This window comes from Syngnathus scovelli, chromosome 15 (genome assembly GCF_024217435.2).
Source record: "Syngnathus scovelli strain Florida chromosome 15, RoL_Ssco_1.2, whole genome shotgun sequence".
Taxonomy (NCBI): domain Eukaryota; kingdom Metazoa; phylum Chordata; class Actinopteri; order Syngnathiformes; family Syngnathidae; genus Syngnathus; species Syngnathus scovelli.
In genome coordinates, this window is record NC_090861.1 from 5,990,220 (window position 1) to 6,007,316 (window position 17,097).

General features: G+C 44.0%; 3 protein-coding genes across 5 annotated transcripts; 2 read left to right on the forward strand and 1 right to left on the reverse strand.

The window, feature by feature from the left end:
- Nucleotides 1-437: 437 nt before the first annotated feature.
- LOC125981913 (sodium/hydrogen exchanger 6) lies at nucleotides 438-7,205 on the forward strand. Of its 2 annotated transcripts, XM_049741987.1 has the most exons (17): nucleotides 438-816; nucleotides 1,100-1,299; nucleotides 1,389-1,466; nucleotides 1,643-1,719; nucleotides 1,800-1,912; nucleotides 2,097-2,202; nucleotides 2,359-2,460; nucleotides 2,708-2,854; nucleotides 2,984-3,084; nucleotides 3,167-3,255; nucleotides 3,353-3,466; nucleotides 3,582-3,693; nucleotides 4,006-4,159; nucleotides 4,266-4,296; nucleotides 4,375-4,463; nucleotides 4,707-4,812; nucleotides 4,881-7,205. In XM_049741987.1, the coding sequence occupies exons 1-17, from the start codon at nucleotides 537-539 to the stop codon at nucleotides 5,181-5,183; spliced, it is 2,202 nt and encodes a 733-aa protein (XP_049597944.1). In that variant the 5' UTR covers nucleotides 438-536; the 3' UTR covers nucleotides 5,184-7,205. The 2 variants fall into 2 exon arrangements, with proteins under 2 accessions (XP_049597944.1, XP_049597945.1); XM_049741988.1 differs by lacking the exon at nucleotides 2,359-2,460 and having other exon boundaries at nucleotides 439-816.
- A 417-nt stretch (nucleotides 7,206-7,622) lies between these two features.
- LOC125981926 (four and a half LIM domains protein 1) lies at nucleotides 7,623-13,183 on the forward strand. Of its 2 annotated transcripts, XM_049742011.2 has the most exons (7): nucleotides 7,623-7,758; nucleotides 8,036-8,099; nucleotides 11,350-11,515; nucleotides 11,583-11,757; nucleotides 11,821-11,990; nucleotides 12,052-12,238; nucleotides 12,391-13,183. In XM_049742011.2, exons 3-7 carry the CDS (start codon nucleotides 11,360-11,362, stop codon nucleotides 12,540-12,542), a joined length of 840 nt encoding a protein of 279 aa, XP_049597968.1. In that variant the 5' UTR covers nucleotides 7,623-7,758; nucleotides 8,036-8,099; nucleotides 11,350-11,359; the 3' UTR covers nucleotides 12,543-13,183. The 2 variants fall into 2 exon arrangements, with proteins under 2 accessions (XP_049597968.1, XP_049597969.1); XM_049742012.1 differs by lacking the exon at nucleotides 8,036-8,099 and having other exon boundaries at nucleotides 7,629-7,758.
- Nucleotides 13,184-13,335: 152 nt separating this feature from the next.
- Nucleotides 13,336-16,428, reverse strand: adad2 (adenosine deaminase domain containing 2). Its single transcript, XM_049742018.2, has 10 exons — nucleotides 16,275-16,428; nucleotides 15,802-15,924; nucleotides 15,277-15,342; nucleotides 15,069-15,192; nucleotides 14,795-14,950; nucleotides 14,548-14,718; nucleotides 14,243-14,457; nucleotides 13,928-14,162; nucleotides 13,689-13,821; nucleotides 13,336-13,607 (listed from the first exon to the last, which is right to left on the reverse strand). The coding sequence occupies exons 2-10, from the start codon at nucleotides 15,893-15,895 to the stop codon at nucleotides 13,497-13,499; spliced, it is 1,305 nt and encodes a 434-aa protein (XP_049597975.1). The 5' UTR covers nucleotides 15,896-15,924; nucleotides 16,275-16,428; the 3' UTR covers nucleotides 13,336-13,496.
- Between the last annotated feature and the right edge of the window lie 669 nt (nucleotides 16,429-17,097).

The window sequence follows — 17,097 nt, forward strand, 5'->3', positions numbered from 1 at the left end:
TTGATTGAAATTGTCAATTCATTGTATTTATATACAGTAATCCCTCGTTGATCGCGGATAATTGGTTCCAAAAACCACCCGCGATAAGTGAAATCCGCGAAGTACGGTCACCAACAAGAAGTACTGGGCAGGCTAACGAGTAAGCGGAAAGATGCTAATTCACGATCGTGCTAACATGCGAAAACTGACTTCTAAAGGAATGTAAACGAACATTTGGAGCAATATTACATTGTCCTAAAGGTTAGACACATGTTTCCTCAATTTAGAAGTTTCATTTTCACTTTTAATTTTTTTTTTTAATTGGGGGGGAAAAATCCGCGATGGAGTGAAACCGTAATAAACGAAACGCGAAGAAGCGAGGGATCACTGTAGTAGCAATTATAATACTGTCCTACGTGTATTTATTAATCTTATTTTGAATAACCGGAAGTTCTTTTATTTTGACACCAGCCCGGAATTTGACTCCGTTTGTTGTGGTCTGTCACGGGGATATTGCGCTTCTACAGCTACCAGCTACTACAAACATTAGCGCTACTATGGCGTCTACGCAAATAATACCCCTTGTTCACGTTAAATCCCCGACGGCGTTGTGGTCGCTGCCGTTCGCGTTGCTCTCCTTCATCCTCGTCGGGAGAGGCGAGGGCAACGCAATGGACAACGTCGTAACAGAGAGGCTGGCTGAAGAAAGCCACCGCCAAGACAGTGCCAACCTGCTCATATTCATCATGCTGCTAACGCTCACTATTCTCACTATATGGCTCTTCAAGCACAGGCGCTTTCGGTTCCTCCACGAAACGGGACTCGCCATGATCTATGGTAAGAGCACTAGCCTCGAGCAAATCACCCTTGGACACTGTGTAGCATCCATGCTAACTAGCTGACTGGATGCTTAATGATGGCGTTGGTTGCACAATTTGACATCTTACAGTACAGCCGCTTCTCGACAGTAACATTGACAATAAGTAGTATCATGGTAACTGAGCGTGTGCGTAAAGATTCCCCAAGTTGCCCACTAGATGGCAGCAAAGCATTATTAATAATAGATTCATATAGAAACAATGACCACCACCTAATTGTCTCTTTTTCTCCTCCTTGAAAGGCCTTCTGGTGGGTGTGATACTCCGGTTCGGCGTCCATGTGCCCCCAAGTATGAGCGACGTGGTGCAGGGTTGCGCGGTGAACGCCAGTCCTGCCACCCTGCTGGTGAACGTCAGCGGGCGATTTTACGAGTACACCCTAAAGGGCGAAGTCAGCCGAAGCAAAGGCCACCAAGTGCAGGACGACGAGATGTTGAGAAAGGCAAGCGTTTATATATTCAATTATTTTTCTGATTGTTGTCTTACCATTTATGGAACGACTAAAGCATCATTTATTCTCCATTTTCTCAGGTTACTTTTGACCCAGAAGTCTTTTTCAACATTTTACTACCCCCGATCATCTTCCATGCAGGCTACAGTCTAAAACGGGTAAGGCGATCTAAAGAACACTTCATATTCAAAGTTAACTGTGCTAGAGAAGAGGCCCAGTATTGGGACATATTGGATGATCAGGAAACCAATCACAATTGTTTAATTTGTTTTAAGATTTGCTCTAGTCCAATAGTTCCTATACTTTCATAAATGTTTTCCCTGGTCTGTCCCAGAGACATTTTTTCCGCAACATTGGCTCCATCCTGGCCTACGCTTTCCTGGGAACTGTTATATCTTGCTTTATTATTGGGTAAGTGATCCAATCAGATTCATCTACTTTAAATACAATGAGCTTTCCAGTGTCTGAAGGATTCTTGTAATGTCCCCCAGGCTCATCATGTACGGATTTGTGTCCTTCATGAAAGTGGTGGGCCAGCTCGGGGGAGATTTTTACTTCACCGACTGTCTCTTCTTTGGGGCCATCGTGTCAGCGACAGACCCAGGTACAACATGGACATTGAAAAAAAAAATTGTGAGATCTTTTGAAGCATTATCCAGTTTAATGATTTTTCTTATCGGCCCTCAGAGTCAATCAAGATGCTTGTTTAACTTCTTTGTGGCTTTTATTTTTGTCCCAAATGTACTCACGGTATCGGTATTTGCTAATCCCTTGTCTTTGTGTTGCAGTGACAGTGCTGGCCATTTTCAACGAGCTGAAGGTAGACGTGGACCTGTATGCTTTACTTTTTGGGGAAAGCGTGCTCAATGACGCCGTGGCCATCGTCCTCTCGTCGTAAGTTTTCTTGAAAACCCGCCGAAGAATCAACACAAACTCCCATAATCCCTCCACGGGTCGGCCGATGTCACTAACACAAGTCCCTGTCGTTCCATTGCTGGCCTTCCATTCCTCCATCTGTCATTCATCACCTACCCGTACGTATGCATGCAGTGTTCTTCTCCGTTTGGAGAAGCAAAGTAGGCGGGGGGCTCGAATTGTGCGTCCTGAGGGCGAGGAGGAATGGCTGGAGAAGAACCAGACAGTTATTCCTCGGTGGGTGGTTGGACTTTGTGTTTGATTGTGGTGGCGTATTGGGAATCCCCAAAGTGACTCATAACACATTTCCTCAAAAAATACAAACGAGGGGGTTTATTTTTGAAGTCACAGTGTGGATGTAAATCACATCTTATCAGACATTCATGGCTTCAGGTTCCTTGTCATCTGGTGGGTCCCGCCCCGCTGTTTTTTTTTTTTTTCCTTCTAACGGTGTGTATATTTATGCCGTCCATTCGGCCCTCAGCTCCATTGTGGCGTACCAGCCGACGGGGGACAACAGCCACAGCTTTGAAGCCATGGCCATGCTCAAATCCTTCGGCATCTTCCTTGGTGTCTTCAGCGGATCGTTTGCTCTCGGCGTGGCCACCGGTGTGGTGACAGCGCTCATATCCTTCGCGTGATCTGATTATTGCATCCTTGGTGTCCTGTTTGTTTGGTTATTGTACTTTGGGTTTATTTTTAGTAAGCGTTGCACATTATCATCTGATTACTGTTTTCTCTTAACTTTTCATCACGTGACCAAGTTTACCAAGCTGAGGGACTTCCCCTTGTTGGAGACGGCGTTGTTTTTCCTCATGTCCTGGAGCACTTTCTTGTTGGCTGAGGCTTGCGGCTTTACCGGTGACACATTCACGACTTTAGAATTTAATCGTATTCGTATCGCGCTCAACTGGCTTGTAACGTTCTGAATGTTTGAATCCAGGCGTGGTCGCCGTGCTGTTCTGCGGGATGACTCAGGCTCACTACACCTATAACAATCTTTCTCGCGACTCACAGGATCGAACCAAACAGGTACGCGCCGACTGCGACACGTCAGTCGCCAAAGAATGCCAACAGACTCGCCCATGACGCCATAACCTGTTCTTAACATGTGCTCATCACAACACAGTTGTTTGAGCTGCTTAACTTTCTGGCGGAGAACTTCATCTTCTCCTACATGGGCCTGACGCTCTTCTCCTTTCAATCGCACGTCTTCAACCCTCTGTTCATCATCGGGGCCTTTGTATCCTTCACTCGCGTCATTCTCAAAGAGGTCTTGGCTATTTATTTGAAATGTGCATTCCTATCATGGAATAAAATCTCCAAGGTCTTTGCCCTTGACCAAAATCTTACTCTAGGTAGCAGTGTTTTTGGGCAGGGCGGCAAACATTTACCCATTGTCCTTCCTGCTCAACCTTGGCCGCAAGAACAAGATTGGTTCCAATTTCCAGCACGTCATGATGTTTGCAGGTACGCTGTATGAGGCAAAGGCTCATGATCTGCCTCTGCCTCTTTCCTCCAGCAGAGGGAAGTGTTGTTGAAGGTATAATATGACAGGATGGTCCAAAAACGACATTTCAAGTGTGTATTGAGCACAATTTCCAAATGATTCATTTACATAATTTCTGTATTTTTTATTTTGATACATTATCAGTGTTTGTCGGTTGAATATTTTGAGACTTTTTGTGAGAGTTCTTCTTGCTTTTAAATGGCAATGTTCTCTTTTTTTTTTTAGATGCACCTGATCTACTGTCTTTCTAAACTTCGTCTCGTCCCTTCTAGGACTGCGCGGGGCGATGACATTTGCCCTGTCCATCCGCGACACGGCCACCTATGCCCGCCAGATGATGTTCTCTACCACCTTGCTGATTGTCTTCTTCACAGTGTGGCTCTGCGGAGGCGGCACCATGCCTATGTTGTCCTTCATGAGTATTCCGTGAGGACCATAACTGAATTCACCCTACCACCTGTTTACATACATTATATATATGTGATTTTCATAATTCCAAAGTCCCACTCCTGTCTTTTTTTTCTCTCCTCAGTGTGGGTGTGGACTCTGATCAAGACCACTCAGTATGTATCACACGTTAAAATGTGTTGGTTTTCCTTTGTTAAATGAAAAAAAATGGAAGCAAATGTTCCGCCTGACAGAGTTCAGGAATGCTGGATGACTCACAGAGGAGGAACACAAAGCATGAGAGCGCCTGGCCATTCAGGATCTGGTACAACTTTGATCACAAGTATCCTTCAATGTGAATGGGAACTCTAGGATTTTAATTTTAGAGGGAGCATAAATTGAAATGGTAAGGGCCTAAAATTGATCCCTGCGGCACACCTTGTGTTATTTCATGGATTTTTGAGGCGCAGGGATCTTAGCTTATCAGAAATGGAGTTAGTTAACATGCTCTTGTTTAGGTAGCAATCTTCTGGATAATTTTAACTTTTTCAAAAATGTTCAAGGTCCTTGACACCTTTTTGTGCAGCTACCTGAAACCCCTCTTGACCCACAGTGGCCCCCCTCTCACTGCCACCTTGCCCGCCTGTTGTGGACCCCTAGCACGGTGCCTCACCAGCCCGCAAGCATACGAGGTATAAACGTCAACATCATTATTTAACACGCATCCTCAGAAGGTTCTTAAAATGACCGCTCACACTAGAACGAGGGGCCGCTCCACGACGACGACTCCGACTTCATCCTGAACGACGCCAGCGTCAGCTCCATGTACGGCGACGTCACAGTCAGCACGGACGGCTCGAGCTCCAGCAGCATTAAGCGCCACCGTCCATCCGCCGCCGACGAGGGCCTGGATCACGAATTGGCGCTGGCTGAGCATGAGGTGGCCATCCGGGGCACCCGCCTGGTCCTACCGATGAATGACCCGGCCGATCCCCCGACTACTGTAACCCTGCCCCCGCCGCCCTCCCCGCCCCGCTCAGACCCTCGTAGGCACAGACTGTAAGACAAGGTCAGCCCTGCCGGGATGTATTCGTTTGTCGTTATCATAGAAAATCCCTCCCAGGTTGATTTTTGCCTCCCATTACTAGGGCAGTGGCAATATTCACGTGACCGTATTGTATTTTCTGCAGGCTATTTATTTGGAAATTCCCAACTACAGTCTATGACTGTTTCATTGTAGTCGTGTATCTTTTCTTATTTGCTGCCCATACCTATTCAGCACCTTTTCCAACACACCAATGAGATGCAGCAATGCAATCCAAGTTGTTTTGTCAAGTATTGAGGCTTGGTTAAGCACTGGAGACATTTCTTGCTATGGATTCACAGCAAGAAATTTCTCCTCTTGTCGAGGCTCGCTTACAAAGTGGCTATTTTTACAAGACTACGTACATTTCATGGTTTTCAATTGGACTGATTCTGCACTTTTTTTCCCTCATTACAGCCCTGCTTATTGGCAATAACTATTCTCACAGTCACTCTCTACCTGGCTGGGAACTGAATGGTCTTCTATGCTGCTGAATTATTTTCACAGACCAAACATCTGTTCTCCTGCTATTAAGAAACCATGACTAATCCACTTAGTAATGCAAAAAAAAAAAACACAGCCCGCACAAACTTTTACGGTCATGTAATTACAGCCGCTAAACTCTTAACGACTGGAATAATTATCTGCTAACACTGTTTCTCGTCGCTTAAAATCTTCTCGTGGACAGGTACGTGAGGGACTTTGCGAGGAGTACTCGGTGACTGTAGGCGTGAACGTGAACATAGAAGGTACGAGATATACACGCTAGATGACAAGTCGTCGGTACAGTAAGAGTAAGGCTAAACTACTGACAACTTATACACTTCTGTCAAGACATTTTAGCACCACCCGTGTGCTTGACTCATGGATTTATTTATTTATTTGTTTGTTTGTTGTCTCATGATATGACATTTCTTTATTACGATTTGTTTTTAAAAGTAGGACAGCTCAGCGGCGAGACGCACCCCGACCGATTCATCTTATGTGAGGTGTGCTGTCCAAACGTAGGTGAGGGCGATTGTCGAGTTTCCATTCCGAAACTTTAAATGTGTGTGTGTAATTTTTTTTGTGTGATGTAGCAAGATGCGCTTCCCATGTGAACGTCATTTACAAGCTTGTGACTGGAAAAAACAACTAGATAAAAAAAAAAAAATGCACTAATCTGACTGATGCACAGCCACGCACACGGACAAAAACGCACACACTGCCATGTCTTTGGTATGAGGGCATGCTGAACTATTGTGAATTCAAGTGCCTAAAATGTAAATTGAACTCCTAAGTGTAGATTTGTACATTAAATTTGTCCAGTCAGGTGATTATTTTGATGGGCGCTTGATGCGCCGATTGATGTTGACTAAGAACAGTGCAGTTGGTTTAATTCATTTTTAGGTGTAACTGAGATAAATAATAGATCATCAGAACTACTAGCAACAGTGGAAGGTTTACTGAATTGTAGCGTATACGGTACCTGCATAATGGTGGAATCTCCAAAGTTAAACGAAGTAGGAAAATTACCAAAATGTTGCGTTGAACTTGGAAGGTTCCACTGCAGCAATGCGAAAGGATCCCACCTATTCATTCGTTTGCTTTTTGCACATAGGCATCTCTGTAGGTTGGTGGACTGAAACCAGTACTGTCATCTTTGTGCTGGTCAACACCGTAAGAGTGTCTTTAATATACCCAGATAACTATTTAATCCCTCAAACTGTTTTTGTCCTTATTTTGTTTGAAGCAGTATTCAGGTTTTCTACACAATCATCCACACAATTTGGATCGTGTGTAACTTTGTGTTGTTGATTTAATTTATATGGTACTTTTGTTGCAGCGATCACACACAAATTAAATACCAGTATATTTTGAAGAGATATGAAGAGCTTTTGTAGAGATTAAACACTGAAGTTTGTGAGCATTCTTCCTTCCTGTTCTGTCATTCTATATTTTTGGTCTCTTGTCTGGCAAGTTGCAAATGTACCAGAAATAAATGTCAAGGACTGCACTTTGTTTCTTCTCGTCCTGTGAGTGTATTTTAATGCAGTGAGGTAAACATTTAACACAATGTGCTTGCATTTTTTTTAGCTGAATAAGTTCCTTAAAATATAAAATATCCATGCATATTTCAATATAATACAGTGCAGCTCACTACATCCACATTGCAGGTTGGACCTCTACGGGGTTACGAATTTGTCGGACTGCAGCTTATTCTTAAAAAGTGAGTACGCACATATTTGTGCTTATTCTCAAATCAGTGGTTAATCAAAAAAAATCTCACTTGAGTTTGTTATTTCTTTTTTTTCCGGAGGGGGACGCGATTTATATCACTTCGTGCGTTTTTTTTGTTTAACTTTCTGTAGAAGGAAGTCTGATTCTATTTTATTTTGAAGCTTGACACCAACATCCGGTCTCTGCTTGGTTGTTGATGTCTAGCAGACAGACGACGCCACTAGACGTGTTTACGCTGGAGCCAGAGGTGCGAAGTTAACACCGAGTCCCCCCCTGCTCCTCGACACCCTCGGCAAGACGTGCATCCTCGGCTGCGCGAATCAACCTTGACTCGGTAAGATAGACGACCAGAAAAAACAAACACGTTCTTGTCGAAACTTGTGACTTAACTCACGATGTAATTTACTAGAAAAATGTGCGCTACTTATCAACATAATCGTTATGATTGATGTGTGTGACATTATCAATTCATAAATAAATTAGAGCAATTCGCCACATGTAGAGTATCTGGAAATATTTTGTTCTTCCTGATTATAATAGTGTTGATGAAAAGAATATTAATAATGTGTCTTTGTTAAACATCCCCCCCCCCCCCCCCCCCCCACTTCCAGACTTGCCTTGCAAAAATCTCCAAAATTCAAAAGGGAATCAAAAGTTGCATGGGGCGTTGTCTCTGTAAGTATTTCTGCAAGTGTGTGTGTGTGTTTGACATTTTGAAGCCATGCAATCTGTTTCCAGTTAGTTAGTTTCCTCCTCTTCTCATTCACTGATCGAAGTGTTGAGGCCAAGAAAATGCTCACAAAGGTCAATTAACATTCCTGTACAGCAATTTATTATTGTGCCCTTGACAGAGGATAATATTTGGGGAGACTAATCAAGGATCCATCCATCCATCCATCCATTTTCTGAACCGCTTAGTCCCCACGGGGGTCGCGGGCGGGCTGGAGCCTATCCCAGCCGTCATCGGGCAGTAGGCGGGGGACACCCTGAACCGGTTGCCAGCCAATCGCAGGGCACACAGAGACAAACAACCATTCGCACTCGCACTCACACCTAGGGACAATTTGGAGTGATCAATCGGCCTACCAAGCATGTTTTTGGGATGTGGGAGGAAACCGGAGTGCCCGGAGAAAACCCACGCGGGCTCGGGGAGAACATGCAAACTCCGCACAGGGAGGGCCGGAGGTGGAATCGAACCCGCACCCTCCTAACTGTGAGGCGGACGTGCTACCCAGTGCGCCACCGAGCCGCCTAATCAAGGATCAATCATATTAATTATGCAAATGAAAAAATAAAAAGTAATGCATCAAAAGTATTTTTTAGAGAGACATGGGCGAACAAATTGCATTCCACAGCTTGTGGCCATATTCCTTCTAACTGTAGAGAAGCAACAGTGTATTCACTTTAAGCCCTGAAGCTGATGCTTTTTTTTTTGGAAAGCACGGAACGGTAAACTGCATCACTGCCTCGTAAAACTTGATCCACTTTCTCAGGCTTCACGCCAGCGAACGTTTAAACGAGTCTGTCTTGTTTTAAGGGGCTTTTATTGTAAAGTGGCAATGGTGATGATGGGACCAGGTCAAGGTTAAGCACATTTTCCGCACTTTTAAAGAGCAATTTTCAAGCTGTTCAGAATAACTGCAAAAAAAGCAGGCAGGGTTGATTATAGTTCTGTTTTTTTTTTTTTTTTTGGGGGGGATATATTGTTCACTCTGCTGCTTGTTCGCTCCCACCTCAGAACTCAAGATAACTGTTCCAATGTTACATCTAGACCGCACGTTCAAACTCTCCCAAACATTCTTCAAGTAAATAAAGTTTTTCCACAGACCGTAAAAATCGCTGCCTCGGATCACTTGAGTTGTTTTGCAGCCCTTACTGACATTTTCTCCAAGACTTGTTCTTGACCACGCGAGCGCATACAGCTTTCTGCTTTGATGCTTAAATCATCTGCTGCCTAAAAGAGGACATTTTGTTTTTCTAGTTCTTTTGTTTGGCGCCAGAATTTAGCGTGTAGCTTTTGGATTGCGATTTATCTCGATTCTCTTGCATAGTTTGAAATCCCTCAAGACAGTTGTTCAAATCACATGCAGTCTGTCGTGATGTTTCAAAGGCCTTTTTTTTTGTTTGTGGTCTGGTGCTGCTGAGGCTTCGAAGGGTGTCTGGAACGAATGTTGTCGATAATCTCCCAAAAGGAAATTGCTAATAGACAGCTGGTAAAGTCTTTGCCTCTACGCTGCCTTCTTCCCTTACTCCACTTTCTGGAATTTGTCTTGCTTGTGACAAATATAGCAGTTTGTGGCAAAGAAATGTTGAGTCAAGCGTGCTATTAAATATTGTGTTATGGTCGTTGGTTGGGTAAGGCGAGGAAGCAGGGTACCGCTGTGTAATTAATTTAAAAATATATCAAAATAAAGGCCTCCTCACTTGGAGTTGCATAAATAATCGTCAAAACCTTCTCTTTGCTGCACTACAGTAGTAATATATTTTTTTTAAATGATAAAAAATTGGCATTTGTGACAGTGTTTCTCATTTGCCCGCGGACGTTTACTGTGCCAACACTCTTGCGACGGAGACTTCCTGTTTCTGTGTGTTCCAGCACATTCTTGCCCGATAAGCTCATGCCAACACGCGGGCCCGACGCAGATGTCGTGCAGACGAATGTGAAAAATCCGTTCGGTGTCAGATGGCTCGGGGTGGGTGCGAATTCATTGTCGTCGTAATCTAGGGAGACGGGCGCCCTTGTGGCGCAGACATGAGGACAAACATCCTTCCAAGTCCAACATGTATCCTGTATCAATATTTAGAGCCTTTACATGCCCAAGTAGGAACAGTCAGCCATATTGTTTTCTTCCCACATAACACGCTTTACGCTCATTAAATACAAACCAGGACCACACATGATGGCAAACTCACTTGGAGCTTTTTATTAACACTTAACTGCGCATGATAATGATAGCTATCTGTTCTAAAAACAAGGTGTATTATGACAAGAGGGGCAGGAAAAGAGTTGAGACACGTTGGCTTACGTCACCCAAACAAGATTTATTTTTCCCTCCGACCTGCGTGGAATTCCAGCTTGGCTTCCTGTTAGCGAACAATTCCCATCAGATAGGTATCTTATTATTATGCTATTGTTGTTCTGTCAACTTGTGATTGCTTTTTAGCGGGGAAAGAAAACAACAGGTAGCAGCTCCAGAAGCAGGAAGTTTATTTTGTAAGTGGTTGGGAAAGGCTCCTTTTTAAACTATGTGCTGACAGTGGAGAAACATATCATTTACTTTGGAGTGTAAATTGGAGCAACGGCCAGAAAATTAAAATAAGCACAGAGCATTCCAGTACACTGTTCCTGCACTTGAAATGACCTTGTTGGACGCAATTCAATCCCACACCCTCTTCATCTGTTCACTTACTGTTTCTGTCTCAGGAGGCGCACCCAACAGCATTCCATTTAATTGGTGACTTTAAAAACTCAGCGTAGCATATGATTTGTGTGTGTTTCTTTGTTTTTACTGTCATAAATCACACGTGAAACAAATGTTTGGAAATTGTAAACAAAAGATATCAAAGGTAAGCAAAAAGGGGGCAATTTATGGGGGGGGCAATATTCAAATGTCTGTCAAATACCATAATAGACTGCTCGTGTTCAGTACAAAAGTCTTTGTCGCCCTCTAGTGGCGGTTATTCAAGATTTGACCTGTTTTAACTGTTAATGTACATTAAGTAATAAAATAGCATTTCTTGATACGGGCTAGAAGTAGGAAAAATAAAAACTGTTTTACGGAATTTATTATTTAATCTCACTGCACAAGTTGCTCAATATTGTTTCTTGCCTCCATTTTTGAGTAATTAATGTAGTTTTGAATTGTGACTGAGATCCTGATCTGACCAAAGATTGTTTCATTTATTAATTTTTTTGTCACTTCAGAGACTGAAAAATGTCAGCCAGCGTGCACTGTTCCTACTGTCGCGAAGACCTCGGCGGCAGGAGATTTGTGCGCAACGAGGGCCGGCCTACGTGCGTGCGCTGCCACACCAAGTTCTGCGCCAACAGCTGCGCCGAGTGCCACCGACCCATCTCCGTGGAATCCAAAGTATTTACACATGCTCGCATTCATACAATACGATTTGGCACCTGGATGTGACACTGGTTCTCATCAGGAGCTGAACCACAAGGGTCGCTACTGGCACGAGGACTGCTTCCGATGCGCAAAGTGCTACAAGCCGCTGGCCAAGGAGCCATTCACCACCAAGGATGAACGTATCCTGTGTGGCAAGTGCTGCTCCAGAGAAGAAGCTCCACGCTGCCACACCTGCTATAAACCCATACTTGCTGGTTAGAACACAGTTTTGCATTGCTTATTAGCGTTAAGCTCACGTGTGTCACCATCATCTCCAGGCACGGAGAGCGTGGAGTACAAAGGCAACTCATTCCACGACGAATGTTTCACTTGCTGCCACTGCAAGCGACCAATGGCTTCGCAGAGCTTCATCTCCAAAGAGAGCGACGTCTACTGCAGCCCTTGCTACGACAGCAAGTTTGCAAAGATCTGCGTCTCCTGCAAAAAGGTAATTTAGGGAAAACATAAGAAGTGGCAAAACAAACTGACATACTTTGATTCGTCTGTAGCCGATCATAACCGGAGGAGTCAACTACCAGGGGCAGCCCTGGCACGGTCATTGTTTCGTGTGTAGCTCCTGCTCAAAGCCTCTGGCTGGGTCCAGCTTCACCACCCACAAGGACCAGGCCTTCTGCGTGGACTGCTACAAGAGCACCGTGGCTAAGAAATGCAGCGGCTGCCAAATGGCCATCACAGGTTATTTTTTCTTTTTGCTTCCAATCAAATTTGACATACCTGTGGTTGGGTATTCACATTTTTTTCTTTTCATGGGGCAATTATAATGAGTGTCACCTTTTTGCAAATTTGGGATGTTACAGAATTTTGAGATTGTTTTCCTCTCCACTCAGGTTTTGGCAAAGGGGTGAACGTGGTGAGCTATGACGGAGCCTCCTGGCATGAATACTGCTTCAACTGTAAGCAGTGCTCTCTCAGTCTGGCTAACAAGCCCTTCATAGCTAAGGGCCGGGACATCCTGTGCTCTGACTGCGGTGACAAGTAGAAAACCAAATCCCGCAATTCCTTAGAATAGCCCTCAATGGTGATAAAGATGTTTCAATTGACATATTGACAATTTTTTAGAGAGTCTTTTTGTGTAGTCGCTGGTTTCCACCCCCCATGCCCAATCAAGTTATCCAGACTCAGCCACAGTCCCTCGTGAGCGTGGTGACCTCCGTGCCTGGCTGGAGGACCCCACAGCAGACATCCAACACTCAACCCGGCGTCATCCGCACCAGACATGGAAATTGGCTGTTCCTCATCGTGGGTAATTTGTATCATGCATCGCTATTGTTCTTTGTTTCTGCTAAGTCCCACAAAGGAGCCTGCAATTATGAACACATGAGCATCAGGACCAGGGAGGAGTCTGTTGCCAGGCAACTGCTGACAAGACATTGTTCCTATCAAGCGTAGAAACACAGTTGTAATGTAAACTCCCAATTTCACATTGGACATTGAATTATGTTGCTTTTTACTGAATTGATAACTGAATCTTTAGTGTGTAATTGCATTTTTCAGAATTATTACTGTACGAGAGACACACTTGTAACTCAGTTTTTACCAACATGTATTATATGGTTCAAATGCCCTACAGTATTAGACTTTCTAATACTGTACATAAATAAATTCCATTCTCCAATTGAATGGACCTTGTGCTGTTCCTTTTGGCCATATCTGCACTGTACCTTGACACTTTCTTGTAAAGTTCACTGCCACCATCTAGTGGTGGCGTACTGTAATCTCGCTCATGTCAAAATATTGATTACAAGGCAAAGCAAAAAAAAAAAAAAGCAGACTTTTGGGTGACTACACTTTAATATGTATATTCTGAACAATTTCTTTCCAACAAAAACACTTAACAAAAATTTGGATTGTAAATTTGAGAACAAAAATATCTGAACATTTCCCCCCTGCCCCCCAAACAGAACTTGAATGCCTAAACATGAAGGAGAACCGTTCAGGCGCTAAAGATGTCCACCTCCTTTTTAGCATTCCAGGGGCCGCTGCGGTTGCTTACGAAGTGCTGCTTGATTAGGTTCTTTACAGTCTGGTAGACGCTTGCGTCCACCTGAAGCGCACACACAAACAAATACATCCACATGAAGGAGCTTAAAGCTTTAGAGCTCAGCAGACACGCCTTGAGACCCACCTTGACGCTGTGATAGGTGGGCCGATCCAGCAAGTAGCTGAGTCCGCCCAGCTGAGCTGCTTTACGGAAGTAACTGTAGAGTGCTCTCTTGCACAGCCTGCTGGAGAAGCCGGGCCCGCTCACTGACGGGGAACTGCAAGGAAAAGTAAGTCAAGATTTGTGAAAAAAATACTAATCAAATTGTGAGCATCATCTTGTTTCCATTTCATCTCTTTCCAACAAATTGACATGAGATGTACCTGTGGTCAATGAAGCCTTTCCTGCTGTCAACCACTTCAATGTCTTTGTCTCCAAGGCACCAGTTGATGCTGAGGACATCGTGCTGCGGCGACTCCTCAATGGGCTTAACCTCTTCGCAGCACAAGAACCTGGTGTCATATTTCTTGTAGAACGGTGGCAGGATGTCCTCCCAGCCGTTGCCCAGGCATTCATTGATAAAGTCCGACAAGTAGCCGGTGTACACCTTCTGGCCACCTTCGGCGACACGACAACTTCAGAACACAACCCCTACTATACTCGATTATGACGTATCAACGTAGTGTTGCTAGAGTTACCGAGCACCATGCTTGTGATGTAAAGTGGCTGGATGAAGTGGCTCAGCAGAGCGCCCTGCACGCCCACAAAGGTCCAGAGACACAGCTTGTCGGTGCCCGAAATGCAGCACACTTTGGCCGCCCAGTGGCTCGGCTCAAGTAGGGTAGCAGGCACCAGTGAACCCTTGGCGTAATAATACAGCTTTAGGGGGGTCCAATTGTTGAGGTAGGAGCCCCTTAAGATGGCAACAAATGAGCTTGTCATTTACTTGGTAGTAGGTCATACTAGAGACAGGTATGCGTCCATTGTCTGAAGACATTGGCACCTCACGTAGAAGTCTTTGGCAGCTCCTTCAGGACACTGATTGGTGTAAAGGTGCAGGCTGGTCTTGGCTTTGAGCTGAAGCTGCGGCCCGGCTCCGCTACTCTCGAATATGCATGCTTCCTTGGCCCGCGGGTCGGTGTCAAAGAAGAGCAGAAGCTGCTTGTAGAGGAACCTGAAGACAAAGATGGGATCTCAAACATAGTGTTTGGAGGAGTGAAGGTGGCTTATGATAATGCCAGTCAGCGCACCTCTGGAGTGCCCGCCTGGCAATGATTATGGCGTGACAGTCGTGCACCATCGTCCCGTTGAAAACAAGCCAACTGGTGCAGCTGAAGCAACCAGTTCCCAACGCCACCACCTGGTAAGAATCACATGCACGCCCCGATGTGTCTGTCACTTCTGTGGGGGGGGGAAAAACATACAAAGTTAATTTGGGGAGATTCTGCTTACACTCGGTTGTATTTTTTCCTAAAGTTTAATTTGATGGGCTTAACAGACACTGCAAAGTGAAACGTAACTTTCACGAGGACAAACGCCGCCATGTGGCTCTTGCAAGCTTGAAAATCCGGACTCATCTTCAAAAGGCTGTCGAATTTGTTGCTGCTTAATACCGTCACGTACTTTTTGTGGAAATCTGTATCCCAAACTAAACCATAGCAAGTGTGAACAATTTCAACAGGAAAACAAAACATGATGCAGGCAATGAGCCCGTTTTTAACAGGCGCTGAACCTGGTGAAGAAGATGGCGTTTCTATGGCTGTTTCACTGGAATCCTTGTCAATGTCAGCAGAGTTGTCTTAAAACAAATAAAAAAAGTGTGATTATTGATAAAGAAATAATCGAACGGGATACGAGGGCTAATGTAGCACAGTTTCAAAGACATACCACAGCTTGACAAGTTCATTCTGAATGTACATTGATCCCGCGCTACTTTGCATATCATTTATTGCAGCTTCACTACATCGCGGATTTTTTTCCCCCAAATTAAAAAAACATTTAAAAGTCAAAATAAAACTTCTAAATTGAAGAAACGTGTGTCTAACCTTTAGGACAATGAAGTATTGCTCCAAATGTTCGTTTACATTCCTTTAGAAGTCCGTTTTCGCGTGTTAGCACGATCGCGAATTAGAATCTTTCCGCAAACTCGTTAGCCTGCCCAGTACTTCTTGTTGGTGACCGTACTTCGCGGATTTCACTTATCGCGGGTGGTTTTTGGAACCAATTATCCGCGATAAACGAGGGATTACTGTATCACCTTTTACAGCCCCTGAGTCCAGGGTCTCCTCCACAGTGGTGTCTTCCTCCAATGTTATGTCTTCCTCCGGTAGCAAACTGTAAGCATGGGACATTCTGGCGCTGGGATGTAATCCTCAAATAACTATGGAAAATGACAGCGAAATTCGGTAAACGTCATCAAAATGCACCTGCGGGCGGTTGCACTTCCACTTAGCGGCACCCCTCGTACTGCGTACATGTGCTTCTATCTTGCTGTAGAGAAGGTAAATAACAATTTGTTTCTTATTCTATGTGCATTTTCAGATTGTTACCCGTCACTAACAAACTAGAAAAGTAATGAAGTATAAATATTAACAGCGTTATAATAATACCCGTCGACGTTTCCTGGCATCCATTTCACATCCGAAAACTATTATTCGTATTTGTTTTATTCCAACGCATTGTCTCAAAAATTATATTAAATATGATAAATAATACAGAAAAATTACTCACAAGTTCACAACTTTTTGTCGTACGTTGTTCACGATATGTGGCGTCAACAAATAGTTGAACAGTCAAGAGAAAAGAACTCGGGAAGATAATTGTTCGTCCGCGAGTAAACGTCTTCCTGATTGGTTCAATGTTTACCGCGGTCTCCAGGGACCAATTAGGCATCATCTTACAGGGGGGGAAAAAATACTCAACAGATTTAAACTTTCGTCGATATTTTTAGCACTAGTGTCCTTGAGTCAACTCCGCACTAATCTATGTGAGTTTTATTATGTTTTGATGGTCTGGTAAAATGTTTAATGTACATTTACAGTAAACTGGGCCCTCTGTTTTACCGTTCAACATTGATACAATTGTAATGACATTTGAACGTGTAGCATGTTTTCATTTACTTGCTCTATTCAAGCTAGGACTCAAACCCATAATCCAAAAACTGTGAGGCAGACATGCCACACATGCTACACTGTTTGTTTGCAAATAAATCTCAACTCAAATCTGTATCGGTGCTCCAAAGAATTGAGATGAAATGAAAAGGTGGCACTTGTCATTGTTTATGTATGGATGCAGTAAATAAGCAAATAGATACAGAACGGTTTGGGGAGTTCTATGAATATCAAATTGTGAAGATGAATCCTTCACACACGAGGACACGTGAACAATCACTGTACATGCCGCATAAGTGCAAAGCATTATCTGCACTTTTGATATGCTCCCTTGATTATTATGAAATTCAATACTATTTTGCTCCTGCTTACCTTAAGAGAGCCAAATGGGGCCTTGTAGAGTGTGTGTTTGTGAAATCACTCCTGCTGAGGCACAATGGAAA

Excerpts from the sequence above, each read along its gene's own strand:
- LOC125981913 (XM_049741987.1), top strand. The coding sequence starts at position 537 with ATGGCGTCTACGCAAATAATACCCCTTGTTCACGTTAAATCCCCGACG. Across the intron at positions 3,256-3,352 it reads CACAGGATCGAACCAAACAG|TTGTTTGAGCTGCTTAACTT; the intron begins GTACGCGCCGAC and ends ATCACAACACAG. Across the intron at positions 4,813-4,880 it reads CCAGCCCGCAAGCATACGAG|AACGAGGGGCCGCTCCACGA; the intron begins GTATAAACGTCA and ends CGCTCACACTAG.
- adad2 (XM_049742018.2), bottom strand. The coding sequence starts at position 15,895 with ATGTCCCATGCTTACAGTTTGCTACCGGAGGAAGACATAACATTGGAG. Across the intron at positions 15,343-15,801 it reads GGACTCAGGGGCTGTAAAAG|ACAACTCTGCTGACATTGAC; the intron begins GTGATACAGTAA and ends ATTTGTTTTAAG. Across the intron at positions 14,458-14,547 it reads GCCAAAGACTTCTACGTGAG|GGGCTCCTACCTCAACAATT; the intron begins GTGCCAATGTCT and ends TGCCATCTTAAG.
- LOC125981926 (XM_049742011.2), top strand. The coding sequence starts at position 11,360 with ATGTCAGCCAGCGTGCACTGTTCCTACTGTCGCGAAGACCTCGGCGGC. Across the intron at positions 11,516-11,582 it reads CCATCTCCGTGGAATCCAAA|GAGCTGAACCACAAGGGTCG; the intron begins GTATTTACACAT and ends GGTTCTCATCAG. Across the intron at positions 11,991-12,051 it reads TCTGCGTCTCCTGCAAAAAG|CCGATCATAACCGGAGGAGT; the intron begins GTAATTTAGGGA and ends ATTCGTCTGTAG.